The 25,605-nt window shown below is 34.3% G+C and overlaps 3 protein-coding genes across 4 annotated transcripts in view; all 3 read left to right on the top strand.

Moving 5' to 3' along the window:
* LOC123530255 (calpain-B-like) overlaps positions 1-25,605 on the top strand; it is a 242,053-nt gene that overhangs the window by 50,328 nt on the left and 166,120 nt on the right. The gene's annotated exons all lie outside the window — the stretch shown is intronic.
* The window catches only part of LOC123530206 (uncharacterized), a 273,691-nt gene that overhangs the window by 156,516 nt on the left and 91,570 nt on the right, over positions 1-25,605 (top strand). The window lies entirely within an intron of this gene.
* Positions 1-25,605, top strand: part of LOC123530163 (uncharacterized) — a 50,662-nt gene that overhangs the window by 7,265 nt on the left and 17,792 nt on the right. The window contains exon 2 of the mRNA XM_053517595.1: positions 15,830-15,974. Coding sequence (XP_053373570.1) covers positions 15,954-15,974 — 21 coding nt within the window. The 5' untranslated portion in view covers positions 15,830-15,953. The remainder of the gene's footprint in view (positions 1-15,829; positions 15,975-25,605) is intronic.

Raw genomic sequence — 25,605 nt, 5'->3', positions numbered from 1 at the left:
GCTTGATATCCGTCGTGCGTCATGCGTCGTGCGTAGTGCGTCGTCCGTCAACAATTTCTAAAAAAATCTTCTTCTTGAAAACCACTGGGCAGAATTACACCAAACTTCACAGGAATGATCCTTGGGTGGCCCCCTTTCAAAATTGTTCAAAGAATTGAATTCCATGCAGAACTCTGGTTGCCACGGCAACCAAAAGGAAACACTTTAAAAATCTTTTTCTCAAAAACCAGAAGCCCTATAGCTTAGATATTTGGTGTGAAGCATTGCCTAGTGGACCTCTACCAAATTTGTTCAAATCATGACCCTGGGTCAATTTTTGACCCCGCCCCAGGGGTCACTTGATTTTACATAGGAAAATCTTTAAAAATCTTCTTCTCAAAAACCAGAAACCCTAGAGCTTAGATATTTGACATGTAGCATTGCCTAGTGGACCTCTACTAAAGTTGTTCAAATCATGACCCCGGGGTCAAAATTTACCCCGCCCCAGGGGTCACTTGATTTTACATAGATTTCTATAGGAAAATCTTCAAAAAATTAAAAAAAAATAAACCAGAAGGCCTAGAGCTTAGATATTTGACATGTAGCATTGCCAAGTAGACCTCTACAAAATTTACTCAAATCATGACCCCCGGGGTCAAAATTGACCCTGCCCCAGGGGTCACTTGATTTTACATAGGAAAATCTTCAAAAATTTTCTAAAAATAAACCAGAAGGCCTAGAGCTTAGATATTTAACATGTAGCATTACCTAGTGGACCTCTACAAAATTTGTTCAAATCATGACCCCAGGGGTCACTTGATTTTACATAGGAAAATCTTCAAAAATTTTCTAAAAATAAACCAGAAGGCCTAGATCTTAGATATTTGACATGTAGCATTGCCTGGTAGACTTCTACAAAATTTGTTCAAATCATGACCCCTGGGGTCAAATTGACCCAGCCCCCAGGGGTTACTTGATTGTACACAGGGAAATCTTCATAAATTTGCTAAAAATAAACCAGAAGGCCTAGATCTTAGATATTTGATATGTAACATTGCCTAGTAGACTTCTACAAACTTTATTCAAATCATGACCCCCCGGAGTAAAATTGGCCCCGCCCCAGGGGATCCCTGATTGTACATCGGAAAATCTTCCCAAAATTTTCTAAAAATCATCAGTTTGACATTTGAAACATGTAGCTCATATTACTCAGGTGAGCGATCCAGGGTCATCATGACCCTCTTGTTACTTGTAATTGATCTCTGTTGTAGCCACACATAGGAAAATCCTGTATTGTTAAGGATATCACATATATGATTCATCCATTTAACTTTATTAGAGTCTGCAGAATATAACATGGCTTCATAACATAAAGAAGAGAGTTTAGTATTTTTTTGTGTAATAATTTTATTCCAGAAACATTTTTGTTTTAATCGTAATCTCTATCGGATATCGTCCTAACTCGGCGTAAAGCATGTACATCGGCGTACTTGTACAAGTTTTCGTTATTTTTCTTAGAAAGCTATTGTGTACTTGTTCCAAAGCGGAGAGATTTTCGAAACCAAATATTTAACAACCATATGTTAGTATAGGTAAAATTGTACTATCGAATAATTTTAATTGAAGATCGATCGGTATGTCTATATTGTTTATTCTCATTAGTAATAGATGCATTGCTTTTTTAGCCTGATTCGCTATATTATGTTCTCTTGCTTTTGCAAAACTACCTGTATTGGAAAAATAAAGTCCTGAGTATTTATATGATTTTACAATTTCTAGTTCTTTATCTGCGAGATAGAATTTCATATTTTTTACATTTCTTGCACCGAAAACCATTACTTTTGTTTTGTCAGGATTCACCTCTAATTTCCAAAGTTTACAGTAATTTTTTAAATCTTTTATACATTTTTGAAGGGATTGTTTGTCGTCTGCAAATAATACAGTATCGTCAGCGTAAAGGAGTATTAGGATTTTAAAGGTGGTCAATTACATTTAAACAACATTTAATGACATTTTTTACTTTTTGTATATTCTGGTAGAGAATTATTTAAGGAACAAAAAGACCGATTACATAGAGTTAGATTCCTATTTGAAATGTATATTTTATTATTTTTATAAAATTTTGTAATTACTCCCCTTTAATATGAAAGTATATAAAAAGCTGGGTATTTCCTTTTTATTTCGATACAATGTCTAGTTTTACATTTGCATTTGATAGACATATCAACTATTGAACAATCTGAACCAAAATGCAAGTTTAAAAGCTGTGTGTAGCTTCTGAATTCATTTATTTCCAATCTATCTTGGTTGCGCAACCAAGATAGGCAAAGGGAGGTAATAATAATTTTTCAAACTTGCGTTTCTAATGAATTCCATCTAAATACATAATTTTTAATGCAAATATTTTACAAATATATTACAATATGTCTAATATTTATACATTTCTATAGGCAAAGTATGTTTATCAAATTTATACTTATGATAAAATAACTGTATCTTGGTTGGGCAACCAGGATAGGAAAATGAAATTTTAAAAATACCTCCAGTGAAAATCTAATTTGTATTAAGTGTTAAGTGAACATAAATGAGTGTAAATGATCAGATGCTAAAGTTTCGAACAAATCCGTTACATGGCCAAAATCTGATTATCCACCTTTAAGATAAAAAAACCTACGTTCGCATTGCTGATTTCAATTCCAAGATTATCGTGTGAAACCATAAAATGTTCCAGGTCATTCAGAAAAATACTGAAGAGCAGGGGGGGATAAATGGTCCCCCTGTCTTACCCCTATTTCGCATTTGAAAAATGATGATTTTTCATTACCAATAGAAACACATGATTTTATATGCTTATACATATTATAAATTACTCTTAAAAAGTTTCCTTGTATTCCAATATTTAAGAGCTTTTTCCAAAGACCTATTCTCAAAATCAAAAGCCCGCGAAAAATCCACATACATAATATATAATTTTTGCTTTTTAAGTTTTAATAACTCTATAAGGTAGTGTAATACGAACATATGGTCAGTTGTTGAGTATTTGGATCTAAAACCTGCTTGATTTTCATTAAGCATTTCTTGAACTTCTACATATTTCGTTAACCTGTTGTTTAATACAGCACTAAAGATTTTGCCAAGGCAACATAAAATAGTAATTGGACGGTAGTTTTTTGGATCACTTTGACTGCCCTTGTTTTTATAAATAGGTTTTATTATGCCCTCCAACCAAGATTCTGGTAAAGTACCGGTAACCATTATTTTATTGAATAGTAGTACGTATACTGGCATCAACAGAGATTTTGAACTTTTTTAGATATTCATTAATAATTTTATCCTCTGCCGGACATTTACCATTGTTTGTATTTAATATTGCTTCGGAGATTTCTTCCGGGGTTATCTCTGAGTTTAATATTTCATCTTGGTCATTTAGATTAAAGTTCACATGGAAATCTTCTTCCTCTGTATTTGCAGAGTTTATATTTTTGAAAAAGTCATGTAATTCCTGCATTGGGGGAAATTTACCTTTCGATTTTGGTTTAATGCGGTTCAAAAATTTTTACGGTAGCAATATTTCAGCTGTTTTGAATTTAAATGTCTTAGTTTTTTCTCATTCATTTGTTTTGTATTTTGCTGAAATCGTTTAACTGTTGATTTATAGAATTTACTTGCTTCGCGTAGATGAGTTTTATTAATTTCGTTTTTTACAAGATTATATTGTTTATGCGCTCGGTGGTATTTTACTTGCGCGTTCCTACACTGTGTACCAAAAAAACGGTTTGTTTTTAGATTTATTTTGCTTTGGCGAATTATTTTGTTTACAATTTTGCGGTCTTGACATGAATGTTTTATTAGCCGAACAGTTACACGATTCAAGTGAAGCTTTTATTTCCATGATATCATTCTCATTTATATTTATCAAAAATTCTTCTTTTTAGCTCACCAGAGCCAAAGGCTCAGGGTGAGCTATTCTGATCACTCACTGTCCGTCGTCGGTAAACTTTTACTTTAAACGACATCTCCTCATAAACCGCTAGGCCAATTTCATCCAAACTTCACAGGAATGTTCCTTGGGTAAAGCTCTACAAAATTGTTCAAAGAATTGAATTCCATGCAGAACTCTGGTTGCCATGGCAACCAAAAGGAAAAACTTTAAAAATCTTCTTCTCAAAAACCAGAAGCCCTAGAGCTTAGATATTTGGTGTGAAGCATTGCCTAATGGACCTCTACCAATTTTGTTCAAATCATGACCCCGGGGTCAAAATTGACCCTGCCCCAGGGGTCACTTGATTTTACATAGGAAAATCTTAAAAAATCTTCTTCTCAAAAACCAGAACCCTAGAGCTTAGATATTTGACATGTAGCATTGCCTAGTGGACCGCTACTAAAATTGTTCAAATCATGACCCCAGGGTCAAAATTTACCCCGCCCCAAGGGTCACTTGATTTTACATAGATTTCTATAGGAAAATCTTCAAATCTTTTTAAAAAATAAACCAGAAGGCCTAAAGCTTAGATATTTGACATGTAGCATTGCCTAGTGGACCTCTACAAAATTTGTTCAAATCATGACCCCTCGGGTCAAATTGACCCTGCCCCATGGGGTTACTTGATTGTACATAGAAAAATCTTCAAAATTTGCTAAAAATAAACCAGAAGGCCTAGAGCTTAGATATTTGACATGTAGCATTGCCTAGTGGACCTCTACAAAATTTGTTCAAATCATGACCCCGGGGGTCAAATTGACCCCGCCCCATGGGGTTACTTGATTGTACATAGAAAAATCTTCAAAAAATTTCTAAAAATAAACCAGAAGGCCTAGACCTTAGATATTTGACATGTAGCATTGCCTAGTGGACTTCTACAAAATTTCTTCAAATTTTGACCCTCCAGGATCAAATTGACCCTGCCCCAGGGGTTACTTGATTGTACATAGGGAAATCTTCATAAATTTGCTAAAAATAAACCAGAAGGCCTAGATCTTAGATATTTGATATGTAGCATTGCCTTGTAGACTTCTACAAATTTGTTCAAATCATGACCCCCGGAATAAAATTGGCCCCGCCCCAGGGGTCATTTTTTTTAACATAGGAAAATCTTCAAAATTTTTCTAAAAATAAACCAGAAGGCCTAGAGCTTATATATTTCACATGTAGCATTGCCTAGTGGACCTCATCAAAATGTGTTCAAATCATGACCCCCGGGGTCAAATTGACCCTGCCTCGGGGTTACTTGATTGTACATAGAAAAATTTTCAAAAAATTTCTAAAAATAAACCAGAAGGCCTAGAGCTTAGATATTTGACATGTTGCATTGCCTAGTGGACTTCTACAAAATTTCTTCAAATTTTAATCCTCCAGGATCAAATTGACCCAGCCCCAGGGGTTACTTGATTATACATAGGGAAATCTTCATAAATTTGCTAAAAATAAACCAGAAGGCCTAGATCTTAGATATTTGATATGTAGCATTGCCTTAGGTAGACTTCTACAAATTTGTTCAAATCATGACCCCCGGGATAAAATTGGCCCCGCCCCAGGGGTCATTTTTTTAACATAGGAAAATCTTCAAAATTTTTCTAAAAATAAACCAGAAGGCCTAGAGCTTATATATTTCACATGTAGCATTGCCTAGTGGACCTCTACAAAATTTGTTCAAATCATGACCCACGGGGTCAAATTGACCCCGCCTCATGGGGTTACTTGATTGTACATAGAAAAATCTTCAAAATTTTCTAAAAATAAACCAGAAGGCCTAGAGCTCTACAGAACTTGTTCAAATCATGAACCCCGGGGTCAAAATTGACCCCGCCCAAGGGGTCACTTGATTTTACATAGGAAAATCTTCAAATTTTTTTTTAAAATAAACCAGAAGGCCTAGAGCTTAGATATTTGACATGTAGCATTGCCTAGTGGAACTCTACAAAATTTGTTCAAATCATGACCCCCGAGGTCAAAATTGACCCCGCCCCAGGGGTCACTTGATTTTACATAGGAAAATCTTCACAAATTTTCTAAAAATAAACCAGAAGGCCTTGATCTTAGTTATTTGACATGTACATGTAGCATTGCCTAGTAGACTTAACAAAATTTGTTCAAATCATGACCCCGCCCCATGGGGTTACTTGATTGTACATAGAACAATCTCCAAAATTTTCTAAAAATAAACCAGAAGGCCTAGAGCTTAGATATTTGACATGTAGCATTGCCTAGTGGACCGCTACAAAATTTGTTCAAATCTTGACCCCCCAGGGTCAAATTGACTCGGCCCCAGGGGTTACTTGATTGTACATAGGGAAATCTTCATAAATTTGCTAAAAATAAACCAGAAGGCCTAGATCTTAGATATTTGATATGTAACATTGCCTTAGGTAGACTTCTACAAACTTTGTTCAAATTATGACCCCAGAGTAAAATTGGCCCCGCCCCAGGGGTTACTTGATTGTACATCGGAAAATCTTCCAAACAATTTCTAAAAATCATCAGTTTGACATTTGAAACATGTAGCTCATATTTCTCAGGTGAGCGATCCAGGGTCATCATGACCCTCTTGTTTATTTTCTTTCCATTTAATTTTATTATTACTAGTATACGTTTCTTGTATGCAGTTTTGCTCAGAATATTTTATATTTAAATCAATGCTTAAGGTTAAGAATTAGGCCTTGAGAAACAAAAATCAAAGAACACCAAATCATAGAAAGAAAGAGTTGTTTGACATGAAAATTGAACAGCATGCAAAACATGTATATTACTTTACGAAACAAGTATCAGTATACTGATATAAACATTGAATTCCGGAAAAGGAGTACCTAAAGGGGCCCCACTTCCGGACAGTCAAACGCCTTTAAAAACTCACCATTTTCAAAGAACTGTTACACATGTTCGTTTTGATGCATTTGCAATGGCGTGCGAGTGGTGAAAATTCGCATAACAAGGTGGAACACAGTTTTCAGCAATTGTTTATCTTTATTTCTTTACAAATGGTATTCATTTTCAAAGGGAGACCATTTTTTCCGAATATTTTAAGTACAAATGGCATTCATTTTCAAAGGGAGACAACTTTTTCCGAATATTTTAAGTATTCGTCGAGAAAAAGTTGTCTCCCTTTGAAAATGAATGTCATTTGTAAAGAAATAAAGATCTGTTTCTAAAAAATCTGGCAATCTTGCCATGTGTGCATTTATATCACCTGTCAACAATATACATGAATTGTTGCTACAAAAACGCGTGATTTCGAGTTCCATTTCTACAAAAATGTCGTCTTTATAAAAATTAGATTGTTCTGGTGGCACATAAATTATACCTAACAATAGAACATTACCAAACAAGAACTCTAAGTTATCAATTTTAAGCCATAAAATGTATTCGCAATCCCTTTTTAAAATCTCGACTTTATCGTACAAAGTGTTACGCACAAAAACACCGCCGAATGCCGCCAGATTTCCTTATATGCGGCTGTTCTCTAGGTTTTGATATAAATTCGCACTCAGAGAATGATACTACATCAGTGTTGTCTAATTTAGTTTCAGTCACACAAAAAATGTCATACTTTTTATCTAGCTCTTCTACTTCTGGAAAATTAACCTTATTTTTTTAGACCACACACATTTAGCAATCCTGTAGTGAATTTTGATTGTTCCTTTTATAATAAATCCTTTGTTTGTGAATTTAAACCAGTCAAATTATCTGAGGGAAGTTAAACTGCCCCCTAATGTCCTATCCGTGCTCACTATCTTGGGGAGTTTGTCTCCCATTTGCACCAGAATTTCTAGGATTAGTGCTGGCCTCTTTGCTATGTGCCGTTGAGTTGCCCCTATTAGAGTCTGTGGCTGTAACAGTTGTTATCTAGCTGGGTGTCGTTTGACGGGCTCAACTACTTTTCAGCGCGGCTGTTAGCATTTACTGGCATCCGTGTTTGGGTAGCCTCATTATCAAAGGATAATTTGGCTGCCGTAGAGTTTGAGAGGCTGGGCTCAGAAGGGTCTTCTGTTATATTTTTATCAACAGTATTTTGATTCCGCTGACCAGACGGGGCAGTTAAATCCATGTGCTCACGAGAATCTTGTGCTACGCTAGTAGTATGCATTTGGTCAGCCCAGTGTTTTGCTGATTTTTCAATTTTTTCTTTTAAAGTCATTGAAACTTGTTCTTTAATGTTTTGGTTGCGGTCGCCTCGTAACACATTATCCAAATCTGGGAATTTGTCATTATTAGTTTAATTTCACCATTTATTTCGATTGCAGCTGGTAATTTGAATTTCACTGCCTCCCGACCGTGGACGTTCCTTTCTTCCTTGAATTTCGGCTACAAGCTTCGTCTAGCTTCCGTAATTTCTGGGGGGAGTCTTTATTTATGCTTATGGTCGATCCAGTATATTTCAGATTTGGAGCTTTGGAAATAACTAAATTTGCTTCATATGAGTCATAAAACGTCACTAGAATTTGTCTGGGAATTTCACGCCCCCCTTATATATATATATAATGTACTTTCTTCTGCCCACACGATATGCTCGTTTAATTCGCACTTCATGCACCTCTATATCTAGGTTATCGGTCAAGATGTTTGAAATAACAGATACACAGTTTTCCGTGACATTTCTGTTCTTGTTTTCTTTAATACCGGCGAAAAGTAGGTTATTTGCATGAACGCGTGCTTCATGGTCAATTGATTTGTATTCAAGAAGACGTAAACGTTTATCAGTGATGTCCAATCTGGCCATATTTATATACATGTGCGACTCTGTACCATCAACTCTTGTAACCTTCAGAGGTGCTAGATTAAAATTTATGACAATATATCATAAATTGATGATAATTTATCTTCTGAACTAAGATTTCTAAAGTCTTGTGATGAAGGCCATGCCTTATAACACTTATCTATATTCTTTTGTCAATTCACAAACTTTTAGTGTCAGTTTTTATCAGTTTTAGCAAATTTTTCTATCAGCAATAAAAATGGCGTCTACCTTTTTCAAACCACCGGAAGGTATCTGTCTGTCTGTCTGATTATCATAAGTTTTGTTACTGTAACAGCAAGGAATCTTGTTTTATATGCTTTAAATTCACTTAAATTTTTAATTTAATGTGACCACCCATAAAGCAATAATTCTATACAGAATGTAACAAGGCCGGTCAGTCGAAGTAAATGCACATTCGAACACAGAAAGAATTCGAATCCTTATTACAAATACCCTTTCTGAAAAAAGTGCACTAAACACATTTAATCGATAATTATAAGTACTTTAATCTGAAACATCTTTTAATAAAATTATATTAAAGCCAATCGAATTGCAGAAACTGGAATACCAGTCCTAAAAATCCGAAACCAGAATTATTTGACCGTGAATTTACTCGGCTTAAATACTGTTCCGCATGAATTATTTGAAGATCGGGCCTAACTATAAACGGAGAAATAATGAAATTAAAGAAAGTCGATATCAAAATTTGTATCCATGAATGAGTTTATTATGTTGAAAAGCATTTCAAAGCATTATAAATATTACCTTTACTGTTTCGATTAAACAAAGGATTTGTAACTAATTTAATTCTAAAAATACACGACATATCCAACGAACAGCTATAATTTTGGGTATTTCTGTGTATGCTTTATTACGTTGCATTAGTGTTTCATCTTAATTATTAATTAGTGTTCATTATTCCTTCTCTTGAGAAGGAATATTATAGTTTGGTTAGTCACACTTGCCTGAGCTACTGATATCGAAAACTGTTGTCATTACAAGCTGGCCAGTCAAACTCCGTGACCTTAGAAATAATCTCTGACGTTAAAACTATTCTTTCCTAATTAAGGCGACTCTCTGACTGAACGCGTCCATGGATTACATATTACTAAACCCGAGGATGGTTGACTGATTCTTTTATTTCCTCCATTCTTGAAGAACATAACATATGTACAAACAAATTTACATGTAAACAACTAAATATTATCGTTATCTTCAAATGCATGGTTAATATGTGAAAACAAACCCCATTGCGACCCTCTAATTATGTGTAACAAATTCATGCATCGAATCATAACGGATTTACCGGGTCAATGTCTTATTGCCGTATTTACTCAACTGAAAGTGGTAACAGATTTAATTTGTTGTTGGATTTAACAATTTATGTTAAATAATAACTAGCGTAAATACCTACTTGACATTTTTTGGCAGTATAAAACAGACATTGCAACCAAAATTTTACAAGATGATCATTATATATTTATATAGATGTGCCCTAGAAGGAACTTTTGGTATGCTTTAACTTGTTTTACTTGGTGTCTAGGCAGATGTGCAGAATGTATAAAAGAACTTTTAAAAATTGAAACTAAAAGAAAAATGCTCTTCATTAAGAATTAAAATAACTAAATGGCTTAATTTTCAACATCAAACGGTTAAGAAAAGATGTGTATTTTGCTTCAAAATGAGATCAGCGACTTAATGACATATTTTGAATTCAATTTGAACATGTAAAGGTTTTCCTTAGAGTGAATTATCATTTGTTTTGTTGTATTTTAATTTCTTACATCACTAAATCCAACTTATATAATTTTCTTAAACAGTTTTTTTTTAATATTACAAAAGTATTCTTGAAATTAACATATTTGGGTTAGGTGTAGCATTTATGGTCATTTGCCATTCTTTCACATACTGATCCCTTATTCTCTGTACGGACGGAAAATTTAAAACCCATACATGTTTGTATTAAAATTGGCAAACAAATTACTTAAGCTTAACTGGTTAAGTTTATCATTGATATATCTTAATTGCCCAGCAGATTCCATTTGTATAAGTTTTGAGTGCATGCAGTATTCTAAATATACATGTGAATTGTCTAAGTTTCATTTCATTTTATTTTGATCCAATTGTAATATGTGGTCAAGTTCAATATTTTATTTTTCTTATTCTTTTATTCTGTCCGCCCGGCTGTTATCAGCAAATACTTCTAAAAGTTTGTTTCCTCCCAACTTTAAAAGTTAAAACTTAAATACCCCTTGCACGATCCTAGAGTAGTCCGGTACAATTTCAGCTTTCCTTGCCAAATCCGACAACATGTTTCGAACCGAAACCAGAAACTGCTCTGCATGAGACACAGTTATTTCTAAAAAAAAACATACTTAATCTCTATATTCTGATAACAGATATTCAGTGCTTCGTGGGATTGAAAATGCCAACTGCATTGGAGAGTAGTAACAGAATAAATGATTAGCCAATGAAAACCCGTGAGCTGGGAATTTATTATCCAATAAAAACCTAGGATCTCAGGTTGGACTGATTTGCTTTCTGGAAAGAAAAAACTTGTGTTTTGAAACGAAAACATAAGTTCTCGGCCCAGAACCTACGTTCTCAGAGAAATTGTACATTTTTTCAAGTCAGAACCTAGGTTCTCTGAAGTGAGAAACTATGTTTTTGGTGAGAACCTAGGTTCTCATCCGAGAACCTAGGTTCTCACCCGAGAACATAGGTTTTTGGATTTATTGTGCAATTCGCTTGCCATATGCGTATTCCACTGTGGGTTCAGTGGTGCCTTACTTTTAGCATTTTATATCAGTGGAACAGAACTTACTAGCTAGTATCAACACTTATGTAGATATTCTTGTGATGTCCGTGTTAGTTCTTTGAGGTCCTCACTTATTAGTCACTAGTATTTCGGCTGGCTTCGAAATAAGTTTCAGACGGTGAGCAAATTGGTGTTAATTCTGGGGATGTCAATGTTAGTTCTCCAGGCGAGTCAGTATTAATTCTATGGGCGTCAGTGTTAGTTCTAGAAGCAACTGGGTCAGTTAAGGAGTTGGTGTCTGGTGTAGTTCTGTTAGGGTTTGGGATGCCGGATCGAATTAAAGCAAATGTCGTTCTTAAAAAATGCATTCTAGGTTCGCTTTATTTGTGTCCTACAACAGGTAAAAAATTTTACACCAAAGTGGCACTATTCCCATAGATGTTCGACTAAATCTCTTTGTCATGTTTACGTTGAAGACACATATATATGCATATGTCTAAGCCATTTGCTTGGTTCATGAATTACGACAGACACAGTTGTCTCAATTTCCTGATGACATTAGTCGACAGACTTAGACTGTCAAGAGGCAACAGATCTGATTGAAAAATTCATAAGATATAAGGATCAGTCTGCTTTCTAGCTTGACTTTCTATGTCCACTATTTATTTAGTTTAGTGTTTTCTATGCTTGAAATATTTACAGAAAATGAATAAAGCTGTAGATATGTAAGGTTTAGAAAGCACAGGCAATAAGTGTCAAATATTTATGTAAAATTCATTTGCTGACACCCTGTATTTAGATTTTTTCAATTTTGAACACTTTCCCCCCTGTGTGAACACTTTCCCCCCTGTGACCAAGTACCATTTTTGCAACATACGTATATAATAATCATTTACAAAGGCATGTGAAATATTTTGTTGCGTCATTGGGGGGAAAGATGTTTAAAACGTAACAATGACATGAATAATTTCTGTTCATATTTTAATAGAAATGAGAATGAGAAATGTCTACAAAGTCTTCTTTTTTGTTCATAAACTTGTAAAATTTAGTTGCATTTATCAAGAAATGGTCTTCAACTATCCTTATAATGCAATTTCAGAAGTCTGGCCCTAGGTCGGTTTTTACTTCATTGGATAGGCAATCTGAATAGGAAAATGTCCGAGGTCCTTTCTTTACATTGTTTCCATCATCTTTTAAGTCATAAGTAGTAATTTCATTAAAAAAAAAATCGCCAAAAAACGGGTAAATATATAAATGCACCATTATATTACACTTGATTAATTACTTTTTCGTCGATTATCACCGAATCATTTCAATGGTATGGTAATGATTGCAGCTGACAGCGATTACATGTAGTGATTTACGCAACCTCTTTAAGCGGCTCAGTTAGCAAATTATGATATATAGATAGTTATCATAAATTTAAATTTACCTTAACAGCAAGGAATCATGTTTTATATACTTTAATGTGACCACCCATAAAGCAATAATTCTATACAGAATGTCACACGGCCGGTCAGTCGAAGTAAATGCACAATCGAACACAGAAAGAATTCCTTATTACAAATACCCTTTCTGAAAAAAGTGCGCTTAACACATTTAATCGATAATTATAAGCATGAAAACCTGTTTTAATAAAATTGTATAAGCTAATCGAATTGCAGAAACTGAAAGACCAGTCCTTAAAAATCCGAAACCAGAATTATTTGACAAATACTTTTCCATGAATAATTTTTATTCGAAGATAGGGCCTAACTCTAGATGGAGAAATAATGATATAAAAGAAAGTCGATATCAAAATTTGTATCCATGAACGAGTTTATTTCCTTAGAGTGAAATTATCATTTGTTTTGTCGTATTTTGAAAATCTAGTATATAATTTTCTTAAACATTCGTTTTGATATTACACAAACTTTCAAATTCAAACATATTCTTGAATTTTACATATTTGAGTTTGGTGTCATTTGCCATTCTTTCACATACTGATCAGATGATCCCTTATTCTTTGTACAGACGGAAATAGCTAGATATAATACCCAAACATCTTTGTATTAAAATTGTCAAACAAATTACTAAAGCCTAACTGATTAAGTTTATCATTGATACATATTAAATTGCCAAGCATATTCCAGTTCTATAATATGAGTACAGTATCCTAAATATACATGTGAATTAAGTTTCGTTTTGTTTTAATTTGATCCAATTATAATATGTGGTCAAGTTCAATATTTTATTCTTCCTATTCTTTTTTCATGCCCTTAAAATGCCGTTTCAGCTTTCCTTGCCAAATCCGACAACATGTTTCAAACCGAAACCAGACACTGCTCTGAGTTAGACACAGTTGGCACATTTCTTCCATTTATAAAAATATATTTAATATATATTCTGATAACATATATAAAATGCTTCGAGCGATTGAAAGACACTGCCGAGTGTAATAACAGAATGAACGATTAGCCAATGAAAACCAGTGAGCTGGGAATTTATCATCCAATAAAAACCTAGGATCTCAGGTTGGATTGATTTCCTTTCTGGAAAGAAAAATAACTTGTGTTCTGAAACGAAAACATAAGTTCTCGACCCAGAACATAATTATGTTCTCAGAAATATTGTACATTTTTCAAGCCAGAACTATCTCGTTAACTAAAGTTTCACAAGGATTTGTGCCGTTTTTACGTAAAGAAAAGGTTATATAATAAAAATGTTTAAACTGAAATATTTCATTAATAGAGTTTGAAGTTATAAATATCGTTATTTACATTTTGCTTTTTTATCTATATGTTTCGGAGTATTTTTTTTAAATGATCATGTTAGTTTTAGACTTCTAAAGGAGAATGTGAAGTGATAGTACGGGGGTCCTCCCCCAGAAAAATTTGAAACGCCAAATCCTGATTTTTACAGGATTTTAATAGTCAGCCACTCTAGGTTTAAGTTATATAATGGCAAATAGCCTTGGAAAGATATTTTAGGTAGCAATTTTTATTAGGATGTGCTAGCCGTTTAGGAAATAATACCACAAATGAGTTTGAGTATTTCAAACGCCAATTGCTGGATTCCAATGACTTTGTAGCTCACCTGAGCCAAAGGCTCATGGTGAGCTTTTGTGACCGGTCAATGTCCGTCGTCCGTCGTGCGGTGTCCATTGTGTATCCGTCAACATTTTCAAAAAAAATCTTCTTCTTGAAAACCACTGGGCAGAATTACACCAAACTTCACAGGAATGATCCTTGGGTGGTCCCCTTTCAAAATTATTCAAAGAATTCCATTCCATGCAGAACTCTGGTTGCCATGGCAACTGAAAGGAAAAACTTTAAAAATCTTCTTGTCCAAAACTGCAAGGCATAGAGCCTGATATTTGGCATGTGACATCATCTAATGGTCCTCCATGAAGATTGTTCAAATTGTGCCCCTGGGATGAAAAGAGGCCCCGCCCCGGGGGTCCCAAGTTTTACATAGACTTATATAGGAAAAAAACTTTAAAAATCTTCTTGTCTGAAACTACAAGACCTAGGCCTTAGATGTTTTGTATGTAGCATTGCCTTGTGGTCCTCTATGAAGATTGTTCAAATTGTGCCCCTGGGGTGAAAAGAGGCCCTGCCCCGGGGGGTCCCAAGTTTTACATAGACTTTTATTGGAGAAAACTATTAAAATCTTTTTGTCTGAAACTGAAAGGCTTTTGATATTTGGTATGTAGCATTGCCTAGTGGACCTCTAACAGAATTTTTCAAATTATGTCCCTTGGGTAAAAAGAGGCCCCACTCTGGGGGTCACTTGTTATATGAGTTATATAGGAAAGAATACTTCAAAAATTGTCAAATAATATTTCCTAGACTGTTTCATTATATTTACCTGATGTACCCAAGTGATTACGGGTCACCTTACTGTGACCTTGACCTACTGACCTACTTTCTTGTTTTTTAAGATAGAGTCTTGAAATTTGGATGACATGTACAGTTTTGCATACCGATCTTAAAACTGACTTTCAGTGACCATGAATTTGACATACTGACCTACTTTCTCATATTTGAGCATCAGTTTGCCATTTGAAACATATGGTTGATATTACTCAGGTGAGCGATTCAGGGTCATCATGACCCTCTTGTTACGATAAAATTATCGGTATGGTCTAATCAATACAATTGTCCCCTCCTTCGCCTGTGTATACTGTATATGTAACTGCTGTCAAAATTACCCCATACAGCTTTAATTCTTTAAAGTCACACTATCAGTGTTTAATATTTACCGTATTTTGCAATTATAAATTATTGCATTTAAAAGTAGTTGAAAAGCAACGACTATGGGGAGTAATTGAAATATTTGTTTTTATTTTTAAAAATCTGATTAGATACTTTTTTTTCAGGAAAATACAAAGTGAGATTTTTTTTTTCATAATAACGCCCACACTCCCAGAATATCAAGTGGTCGGCCCCTTAGGAGAGGAACGTGAAAACCAACCTTCTTACTATATTTATCAGGAATTAAAGATGAGAGTTATACATGGATATGTAAGTACTTACTTTTATTTATTGACTTAAATTCTTATTATATGGTTTATTTTAGAACAGAGTAGAAAAAGTTGTGGCATAGACAACTATTATTGACAGATTAAACTCTTTTTCAAATACTGGTAATTCTATCAGTTCAATTGATTAGGACTAAGGTATTTGTCCAAACTTGTAAAAGCTGCTTTTTCCATTCACGCACGGGTCTTGCCAGGGGGAATGATTTGTTAAATTTAGTACAGCTTGAACGCAGTATCTCGAACTCGCGTATCTCGAAATTCCGGCTATCTCAAAGACATTTTCAAGTCCAGTCCCGAAAAACATCTGCATTTTGTGGGCAAATTTCAGTTAACTCGAAGTAAAATGATCGGTCCCTTGGAATTCCATATACCGAGTTTCACCTGTATATAAATCATGGTCACAATACACACTGTTAGTAATTTTATCTTTTTAGATCATATTTTGTTAATCACCCTACTACCCAGCGCGTTGAGCTCAATAGGGAGAGCGCAGATCTACGGATCATGCAGTCATTAAAGGTAGAGGAAAAGGTAAAGGTAAATTTTATTTACAGTCAAGAATACAAAAGAGAAAATTCTAAACATAGAAACGTCTTACTGCAGAAGTATTTTAAAAAGAGTATTTACGCGTATTTTGTACGCAGAAAGACGAAGTCACATGACTCTTTCAAGAAAATAAAATTCAAAACATACTTATTACATAGAAACGACCTACTCCCAAATTGTCTGAAAGAAAGTATTTACAACTTTTGGGTAATTAAAGTAACTTTCTTCAGAAACTCATAAAGGACAAGGTCAGCTGTAAGAGGCAAACGCGCGAAAAAAAACCACATCAAAAGTAGCACAGTAGCAACCATCAAATGTTCTGAGCTATATCTTTAGGTTTTTATCCTCACAATGGCTGAAACACAAAGGAAGTATAAATGGCAGACTTTTCTGACTGCCTAATAAATGTACAAAAAATTAACATGAAAACATATTAGTAGCAGCTCTCTATGGCGCGTGACTAATTCAATAATAATGTTTGATAATACCACTTGTTTAGATGACTTGTCCTTTTTGACCTTTAAAAAATCAGAATTTGAGACCGTTCACGAAGATAAGTCTGAAAATGAAAAACTACAGTCATAATTGTTACATTGTGACGGTCCATAAAGATAATTCCGCAAAGAAAAGACTAGACTATTCTTTCTAAGAGAAAACATATTTGAAAAAAGAAAAACCTACATAATGTTCTGTGCTACATCTCTGCATAATAGAAAGGATTTTTAATTTATGGAACTATCTGACTGTCTAAAACAATCTACATAAAAAAGAGACACAATACCACATTAATAATAGCTTGTGTTAATGACAGCTATCTATGACATGTGACTATTACAGTATTTATATATAGAAATAACAATTGTCTTGTCATTTTTGACAGTTATGAGACAATTCTAAAAGGACCTAAATCCTTTACATTTCCTTTATAACAAAAAATTGAAAATGCCCCTAGGGGGTCGTCAAAATCTTGACTAAGCTGAGATAAGGAATATAAAACATATTTGAAAAAGAAACATATGAAATTCAAAATTTATAAAAGTATTCTGTACTACTAAGTTTTATCCTAACATGACTACACTAACATGTAATAATATCAGATTGATTACTGACATGTCATTTTTGACAGTTAGAGGATATTTTGAGACTGTCCATTAATTTGGTAATTAAGACTAATTTTAATAGTCCGTAAAAATAGTTCAAAAGGGGAAAAAAAAACTTAACAAAATTGAAGACAGAAAAAAAAACTTTTAAGAAAGTAAACATTTAAAGTTCAAGCTCAAAGTTTATAAAGATATTCCGATTTATTGGGGTTTTATCCTAACAGTGACAGCACAAATAAGAAAGAAAAAGCAAATTACTCATTGACAAAAAAATTCTGATTATCTAAAATAATCTGCCTAAAATTAACTTGAAACCATGTTAATAGTGGCTATTAATAACAGTAAGTTACAGTTACCTTTGGCATGTGACTATTTCAATAATAACTGTCTTTCTGACCAATCTTATGCAAACACGTTATAGTTATACACTTGTTTGAGCACAAATAAGAAAGAAAAAGAAAATTACTAATTGACAAAAAAATTTCTGATTATCTAAAATAATCTGCCTAAAATTAACATGAAAACCATGTTAATAGTGGCTATTAATAATAGTTACCTTTGGCATGTGACTATTTCAATAATAACTGTCTTTCTGACCAGTCTTATGCAAACACCTTATAGTTATACACTGGTTTGAGCAAAAAGGAAATTTACATAATTTTTATGTAAATAAACACTGAAAGAAAGGAAAAAAAAAAAGAAACAGAAATAAACACACATGTAATAGCACTAACTAGTGTGTTGAGAACATTTAAATTCGGTTAGTCATCACTGATCAGTCTCTCAGTAATGGTTTTGACAAATCTGAATACATGTCAATTTTGATCTTTCTTCCGTTTTTCAGTAGTGCCACAACTTTACCATTATCCGACCAACAGTTTTTAAATTCTTCTTTCCTGGACAAAGTTTCCAATAGTTTTGCGTTTTTTAGAGTAAAATCCTCTCTGATGACAACACTTTTACCCTTTAGTTTTTTCCTAGCACCAATAATGAGCATCTTTTCAGTTCTGCGCAAAAATTTACAAATTACAGGTCTATTGGCGTCTACAGTAAACTTGCCCAATCTATGCGCCACATCTATAGAACTTTCATCTATCGTAATGTCTAGATTGTCTTTCATGAACTTGACAATCTTTCCTGTTGTATCTGATGGAGTTTCATTCTTGTTGACGTCTTCGAGCCCGTAAATCCTAATACTGTTTCTCCTTGTATATTGTTCTAGGTTATTTATTTGGAATTCAGTATATTTGACTCTATCTGAAGTACTCATGACCATCTCTTTTAAATCTTTGTTTTTTCTCTTTAATTGGTCATTTTCTTCTTTTATTTGCTCGATTTCAACTTCTAAGCCTCCCTGTGAGGTTTTTAATTCATAAATTTCTTCTTCAGAAGACTTAATCTTGTTTTTTACAGATCTTAATTGTTCATACACCTTATCCATTTCAGCTTTAATGTCATTACTAATTTCAGTTTTTAATTCTTGCAGCTTACTGCTAAAAAAATTTCTTCACTCACCAGGTTATGAAGTCTCTTTTCTAAAGTATTTTCGATATACTCTTTGGAAGCTAAGGTGTTTAATTTCTTGTCCAATGACGTTACCAGAGTGATAAGATCTTGCAGACTAGGCTGGTGTTCTTCTCTCGTACACTGTTGCACCAACATCTGATTAATTGTGCCCCCCCCCCCCCATGAGTGGTGGGGGCATATAGATTTGGTCTTGTCCGTGCATCCGTGCGTTCGTCTGTCCGTCCGAAGCTCGTGACGCGCCTAGCTCAAAAAGTATTTGATATAAATTGATGAAACCTTGCATGAGTCTTTATCATGATATGAACTTGCGCACCTCCTATTTTTCGTCTGGCACCGCACCCTATTTTCAGAGTTATGGCCCCTGAAATATTCAAAAATGCACATTTTCACCTTGTGACTAGCTCAAAAAGTGTTTGATATAGATTCATGAAACCTTGCATGAGTCTTAATCATAATATGAACTTGTGCACCTCCTATTTTTCGTATGGCTCCGCCCCTATTTTTTGAGTTATGGCCCCTGAAATAGGCAAAAATGCACATTTTCACCTTGTGACGCGCCTAGCTCAACATGTATTTGATATAAATGGTTGAAAACTTGCATAAGTCTTTATCATGATATGAACTTGCACACTCTTACTTTTTGGCTTGCTCCGCCCCCTATTTTTAAAGTTATGGCCCCTGAAATAGTAAAAAATTGCATTTTTTCACCTAATTATGTGCCTAGCGCAAAAAGTATTTGATGTTAATTCATGAAACCTTGCTTGAGTCTTTATCATGATGTGTCCTTGCACACTTGGCATTCTTCCTGAGAATCTTGGCATTTATTACAGAGTTATGGCCCTTGAAATAGCCAAAATAGTGGATTTTTTGTTTGTGATGCTCATAGCTCAAAAAAGTATATGGCCTAGAAAAATGAATCCTTTTCATAAAATGCTATACTCCATTAAGACTGTAAACATTTTAATTATTTCCCCTTATTTGTGACAAATGTATCAGTGGGGGCACACCCTGTGTCCTACAGACACATTCTAGTTTTTACCTGCTTCTCACCTTTCTCAACTTTATCGTCTTTCTCCGTTATTCCTTCTTTTCTTTCCCTCACTTCCTACAACGTGTTCCTTAGAACTACTCCGTTTAGAAATTTCCTTGCTACTATCCTTTCTAGGCATCTTTCCCTGTATTTTTACGTAAAAGTACGCAAAAATCACGTATCAAGGAGTCATGTGACTTTTTCTTTCTGCGCGCAGAGGGTGTCGTATCTTTTTTCCGTTTTTACGAAATTAAGTAAAAAACATTTTGTAATCTTGAAGGAGTCATGTGACTTTTTCTTCTGGCGCACAGAATACGCGTAAATACTCTATTAAAGACACTTTTGCAGTAAGAAGTTTCTATGTGTCAGCCTTTTGTATTTTTGAAGAGTCATGTGACTTTTTCTTTCTGTATGCAGAGGGTGTTTGTTTCTTTTTTCCGTTATTGTGAAATTGGGAAGAGAGAAGAAAACAAAAAAAACAAAAACGTTAGATTTTTGTCATTCCTTTCTTTTAAGAAGATATTGTTGGATTAAAAAAGAAAAAAAGAGCTGCACATACCCATTTTGCAGAGACACCTATATGTATCTTAGTTTCTAGGTATTTTGTGGAATGGTTTTCTTTGTTGAGAAAAAAAAATGATATAATTATGTCTAAACACTAGAAAGTAACATCAGAAACCTACAGGTATCTTAGTTTCAGGATATTTCGTGTTTTTTGTTTCCTTTGTTGAGGCAAAGAAAAAGAAAATCCAAAATTGACTACCAATAGTTATTTATTTTTTATATACAACTTTATGAAAGACTGTTCCTTTTCTTGTTCAAAAGATTATGTCTAAACATTGGCACATAAATTCTAGAAAATATCATCAGACACCTACATGTATCTTAATAGTTTTTTAGGTATTTTTTGAACTTTTTTGCTTTTATTTGTTAAGGTAAAAAGTCAAATTCAATTATTACTAGACGTCTTTATATATACTATTATGATAGACTGTCTTTTTTAAGGCTTATGTCTAAATATTATGTTCTTTCCCTCAGTTTCACTTCAAAAACAGAACTACATTTTCGTATGTTCCTTAATAAACTGAATTTTATTTTACTATTATTCAGGTGCAGCACTGTGGGGTTTTTTTTTTTTTTTTTTTTTTTTTTTTTGCTGTTACATAAGAAGCAGAGTATTTTTATTATTCTTTTCTTTTCATTCATGATTTGTTTAGTTTTTTCTATGGTTGAGAATATAACTTTCGTCTCAATGAATGTACAAGGACTAGGTGACAGGGGAAAACGGAAAGATGTTATTAATTACCTGAAAGAGAAAAATTATAATATTTATTTTCTCCAAGATACACATTTTACAGATAGAGAAATTAAGTCTATTCGCGCACAATGGGGCTATGAATGTTATTTTAGCAACTTTAATAGTCAGTCTAGGGGGTAGCAATATTTATAAATAACAACTTTAGCTATAAATTCTCTAGTATGGAAACTGACCAGAATGGAAACCTTCTTATTCTTCATGCTTGTATTGCAGATGTTAATCTTTCGATGTTTTGTAATTATGGCCCAAATAAAGATGACCCTGATTTTTATGCCCCCGAAGGGAGGCATATAGTTTTTGAACCGTCTGTCCGTCTGTCCGTCTGTCAGTCTGTCCGCAATTTTCGTGTCCGGTCTATATCTTTGTCATCCATGGATGGATTTTCAAATAACTTGGCATGAATGTGTACCACAGTAAGACAACGTGTCGCGCGCAAGACCCAGGTCCGTAGCTCAAAGGTCAAGGTCACACTTAGACGTTAAAGGATAGTGCATTGATGGGCGTGTCCGGTCCATATCTTTGTCATCGATGGATGGATTTTCAAATAATTTGGCATGAATGTGTACCACAGTAAGACGACGTGTCGCACGCAAGACCCAGGTCCGTAGCTCAAAGGTCAAGGTCACACTTAGACGTTAAATGATAGTGCATTGATGGGCGTGTCCGGTCCATATCTTTGTCATCCATGGATAGATTTTCAAATAACTTGGCATGAATGTGTACCACAGTAAGACGACGTGTCGCACGCAAGACCCAGGTCCGTAGCTCAAAGGTCAAGGTCACACTTAGACGTTAAAGGATAGTGCATTGATGGGCGTGTCCGGTCCATATCTTTATCATCCATGGATGGATTTTCAAATAACTTGGCATGAATGTGTACCACAGTAAGACGACGTGTCGCGCGCAAGACCCAGGTCCGTAGGTCAAAGGTCCTAAACTCTAACATCGGCCATAACTGTTCATTCAAAGTGCCATCGGGGGCATGTGTCATCCTATGGAGACAGCTCTTGTTATAAATATATTGAAAGAAAAGTGGTAGAAACTGAAAATCATTGTTTAATTGTTGTAGATTATAATATAGTGTTAAACCCAGACATTGATTGTTTTAATTATATAAATGTATTAATAATCCTAAAGCAAGAGAAACAGTGCTTCAAATGATGATCGAATATAACTTAATTGATGCATGGAGAGAACAAAACATTGAAGAAAAACAGTATACATGGTTTAAGAGAAATCCTGTCAAAAAAGCAAGACTAGGTTTTTTCCTAATTTCCAGTAATTTATACACAGACTTGAGTAATGCGTCAATTTTACCAGGCTATAGAATAGACCATTCAATGACTTTATTAAGTTTTGAATTCGGAAATTTAAGAAAGGTACCTCATACTGGAAATTCAACAACTCTTTGTTAAGGGATATTCAATTTGTTGAACAAACTAAGCAACTTATAATGCAGATTAAAAGACAATACGCTTCAGAAGAACAATCTTCACAAGAACCAATAGAAAATATAAGTAATGAAGAATTAATATTGACCATAAATGATAAACTTTTTTTTGAGGTTCTTTTAATGGAGATTAGGGGGAAAAGTATAGCTTTCTCCTCTTTAAGAAAAAACAAGAAGATAATAAACAATAGAAACTTATAAATGATATTAGTACCCTTGAAAAACAAAATAATATTAACTTTGATCTATTACAGAGTAAAAAAAAAAAAAACAGAATTGGTAGATCTGAGATAAAAAAAAAAATGCAGGGTGCCTATATAAGGTCTAGAGCTAAGTGGATCGCTGAGGGCGAAAAACCCACAAAATACTTTTGCGGTCTAGAAAAAAGGAATTTTGTTTCTAAGTTAATGAACTCTTTGTACTCGACATCAGGAACCCTCCTGCAAAAGCAAGAGGAAATTATGAATGAGGTTGTTAACCATTATAAAAACTTATATTCAGTAAGACAGACTGAAACAGTAGAATTAGACCATATATTACAAAATGGTAGTATCCCAAAATTAAGTGAAAATGAGAAACAAGGTTTAGAAGGACATCTTACATACAGTGAGATGCTGAACAGTCTAAAAAAATGTCAAATGACACAGCGCCCGGCAGTAGTGGGTTTAACACTGCCTTTTTTAGCTCACCTGTCACATAGTGACAAGGTGAGCTTTTGTGATCACCCTTCGTCCGTCGTCAGTCCGTCCGTCCGTGCGTTAGTGCGTCCGTGCGTCAACAATTTCTTGTCTGCACGATAGTGGTTTCATTTATGATTTTATTTTAACCAAACTTGCACACAATTTGTATCACCATAAGATCACGGTTCCTTTCTTGAACTGGCCAGATCCCATTATGGGTTCCAGAGTTATGGCCCCTGAAAGGGCCAAAATTAGCTATTTTGACCTTGTCTGCACAATAGCAGCTTTATTTATGATTTGATTTTTACCAAACTGGCACACAACTTGTATCACCATAAGATCTTGGTTCCTTTCTTAAACTGGCCAGATTCCCGTTATGGGTTCCAGAGTTATGGCCCCTGAAAGGGCCAGAATTAGCTATTTTGACCTTGTCTGCACAATAGCAGCTTCATTTATGATTTTATTTTAACCAAACTAGCACACAACTTGTATCACCATAAGATCTTGGTTCCTTTCTTGAACTGGCGGGATTCCATTATGGGTTCCAGAGTGATGGCCCCTGAAAGGGCCAGAATTAGCTATTTTGACCTTGTCTGCACAATAGCAGCTTCATTTATGATTTGAATTTAATCAAACTTGCACAAAACTTGTGTCACCATAACATCTCGGTTCCGTTCTTGAACTGGCCAGATCCCATAATGGGTTCCAGAGTTATGGCCCCTGAAAGGGCCAAAATTAGCTATTTTGACCTTGTCTGCACATTAGCAGCTTCATTTATGATTTGATTTTAACCAAACTTGCAAACAACTTGTATCACCACAAGATCTTGCTTCCTTTCTTCAACTGGCCAGATTCCATTATGGGTTCCAGAGTTATGGCCCCTTAAAGGTCCAAAATTGGCTATTTTGGCTTTTGCAGTCATAAAGAGACTTCATTTATGGTTTAATTTGATACAAACTTCCAAAATATCTTCAACAACAATAAATCTTGGATTCCATGACAAATCAGATCCAATCGTAGGTTCCAGAGTTATTTTATATCTGATTACCTCCCCTGATTGTAATCAAAATGGATTTATATCAGTAAGTACTTATAGGACTTATTTGAAATTTCATTATTGTTATTAGTTGGACTGAGACAATCAGGGTAGATAACTATGGACTGATTTTATGTCAAATTACCTCCCTTTATTTCAAATTAAAATGGGTATATCTCCATAACTAATGAAGATACTGATCTGAAATTTCATTTATGTCAACAGATTTATTTGGCAGATCCTTCTTTTGTTCACTTACAATATTTTTTTTTTAATTACTTCCCTTTTACGTTACTATAAATAGCTTATTTTTAGTAACTTTTTTATTTTTGGCCGTAGGGAAAAACCGAGACCACTTTTCTGTGGTACAACATGGATGGTACCTCCAATTTTTAGTTGTATTTTGACATATCTATACCTTGTAAGATTTGTTTTTTCTTTTTGGTTAAATTTCTTCCCTTTGTTGTTCCTGTCCTTTGGACTTAGATATTTTTTCTGAGGACCTTCTTGTCTTCAAGTGCTATGATAACAGGTGAGCGATATAGGGCCATCATGGCCCTCTTGTTTTAATTTTTCTGGTCGGATATTGGCCATTTCTTAGTAAGATCAATTAACTATGCCTTTGATTCGGGGGATCTGTCGGTTTCTCTTAAACAAGGGGTTATAACCTGTATCCCAAAGGGAGATAAGGATAAACGTTACATTAAAAATTGGCATCCCATTTCTCTTTTGAATGTTTCGTACAAAATCGCTTCTGCTAGCATTGCTCAAAGATTAAAAAATGTCTTACCAAATTTGATTAATCCAGACCAAACTGGTTTTCTTCCTGGAAGATTTATTGCAGATAATATAAGACTAGTGTATGATGTAATGTTCCACACGGAAGAACAACAAATACCAGGAATGTTATTGTTAGTGGATTTTGCA

The sequence above is a fragment of the Mercenaria mercenaria genome, chromosome 1 (genome assembly GCF_021730395.1).
Source record: "Mercenaria mercenaria strain notata chromosome 1, MADL_Memer_1, whole genome shotgun sequence".
NCBI lineage: Eukaryota > Metazoa > Mollusca > Bivalvia > Venerida > Veneridae > Mercenaria > Mercenaria mercenaria.
This window is presented reverse-complemented; position numbering and strand designations above follow the sequence as displayed.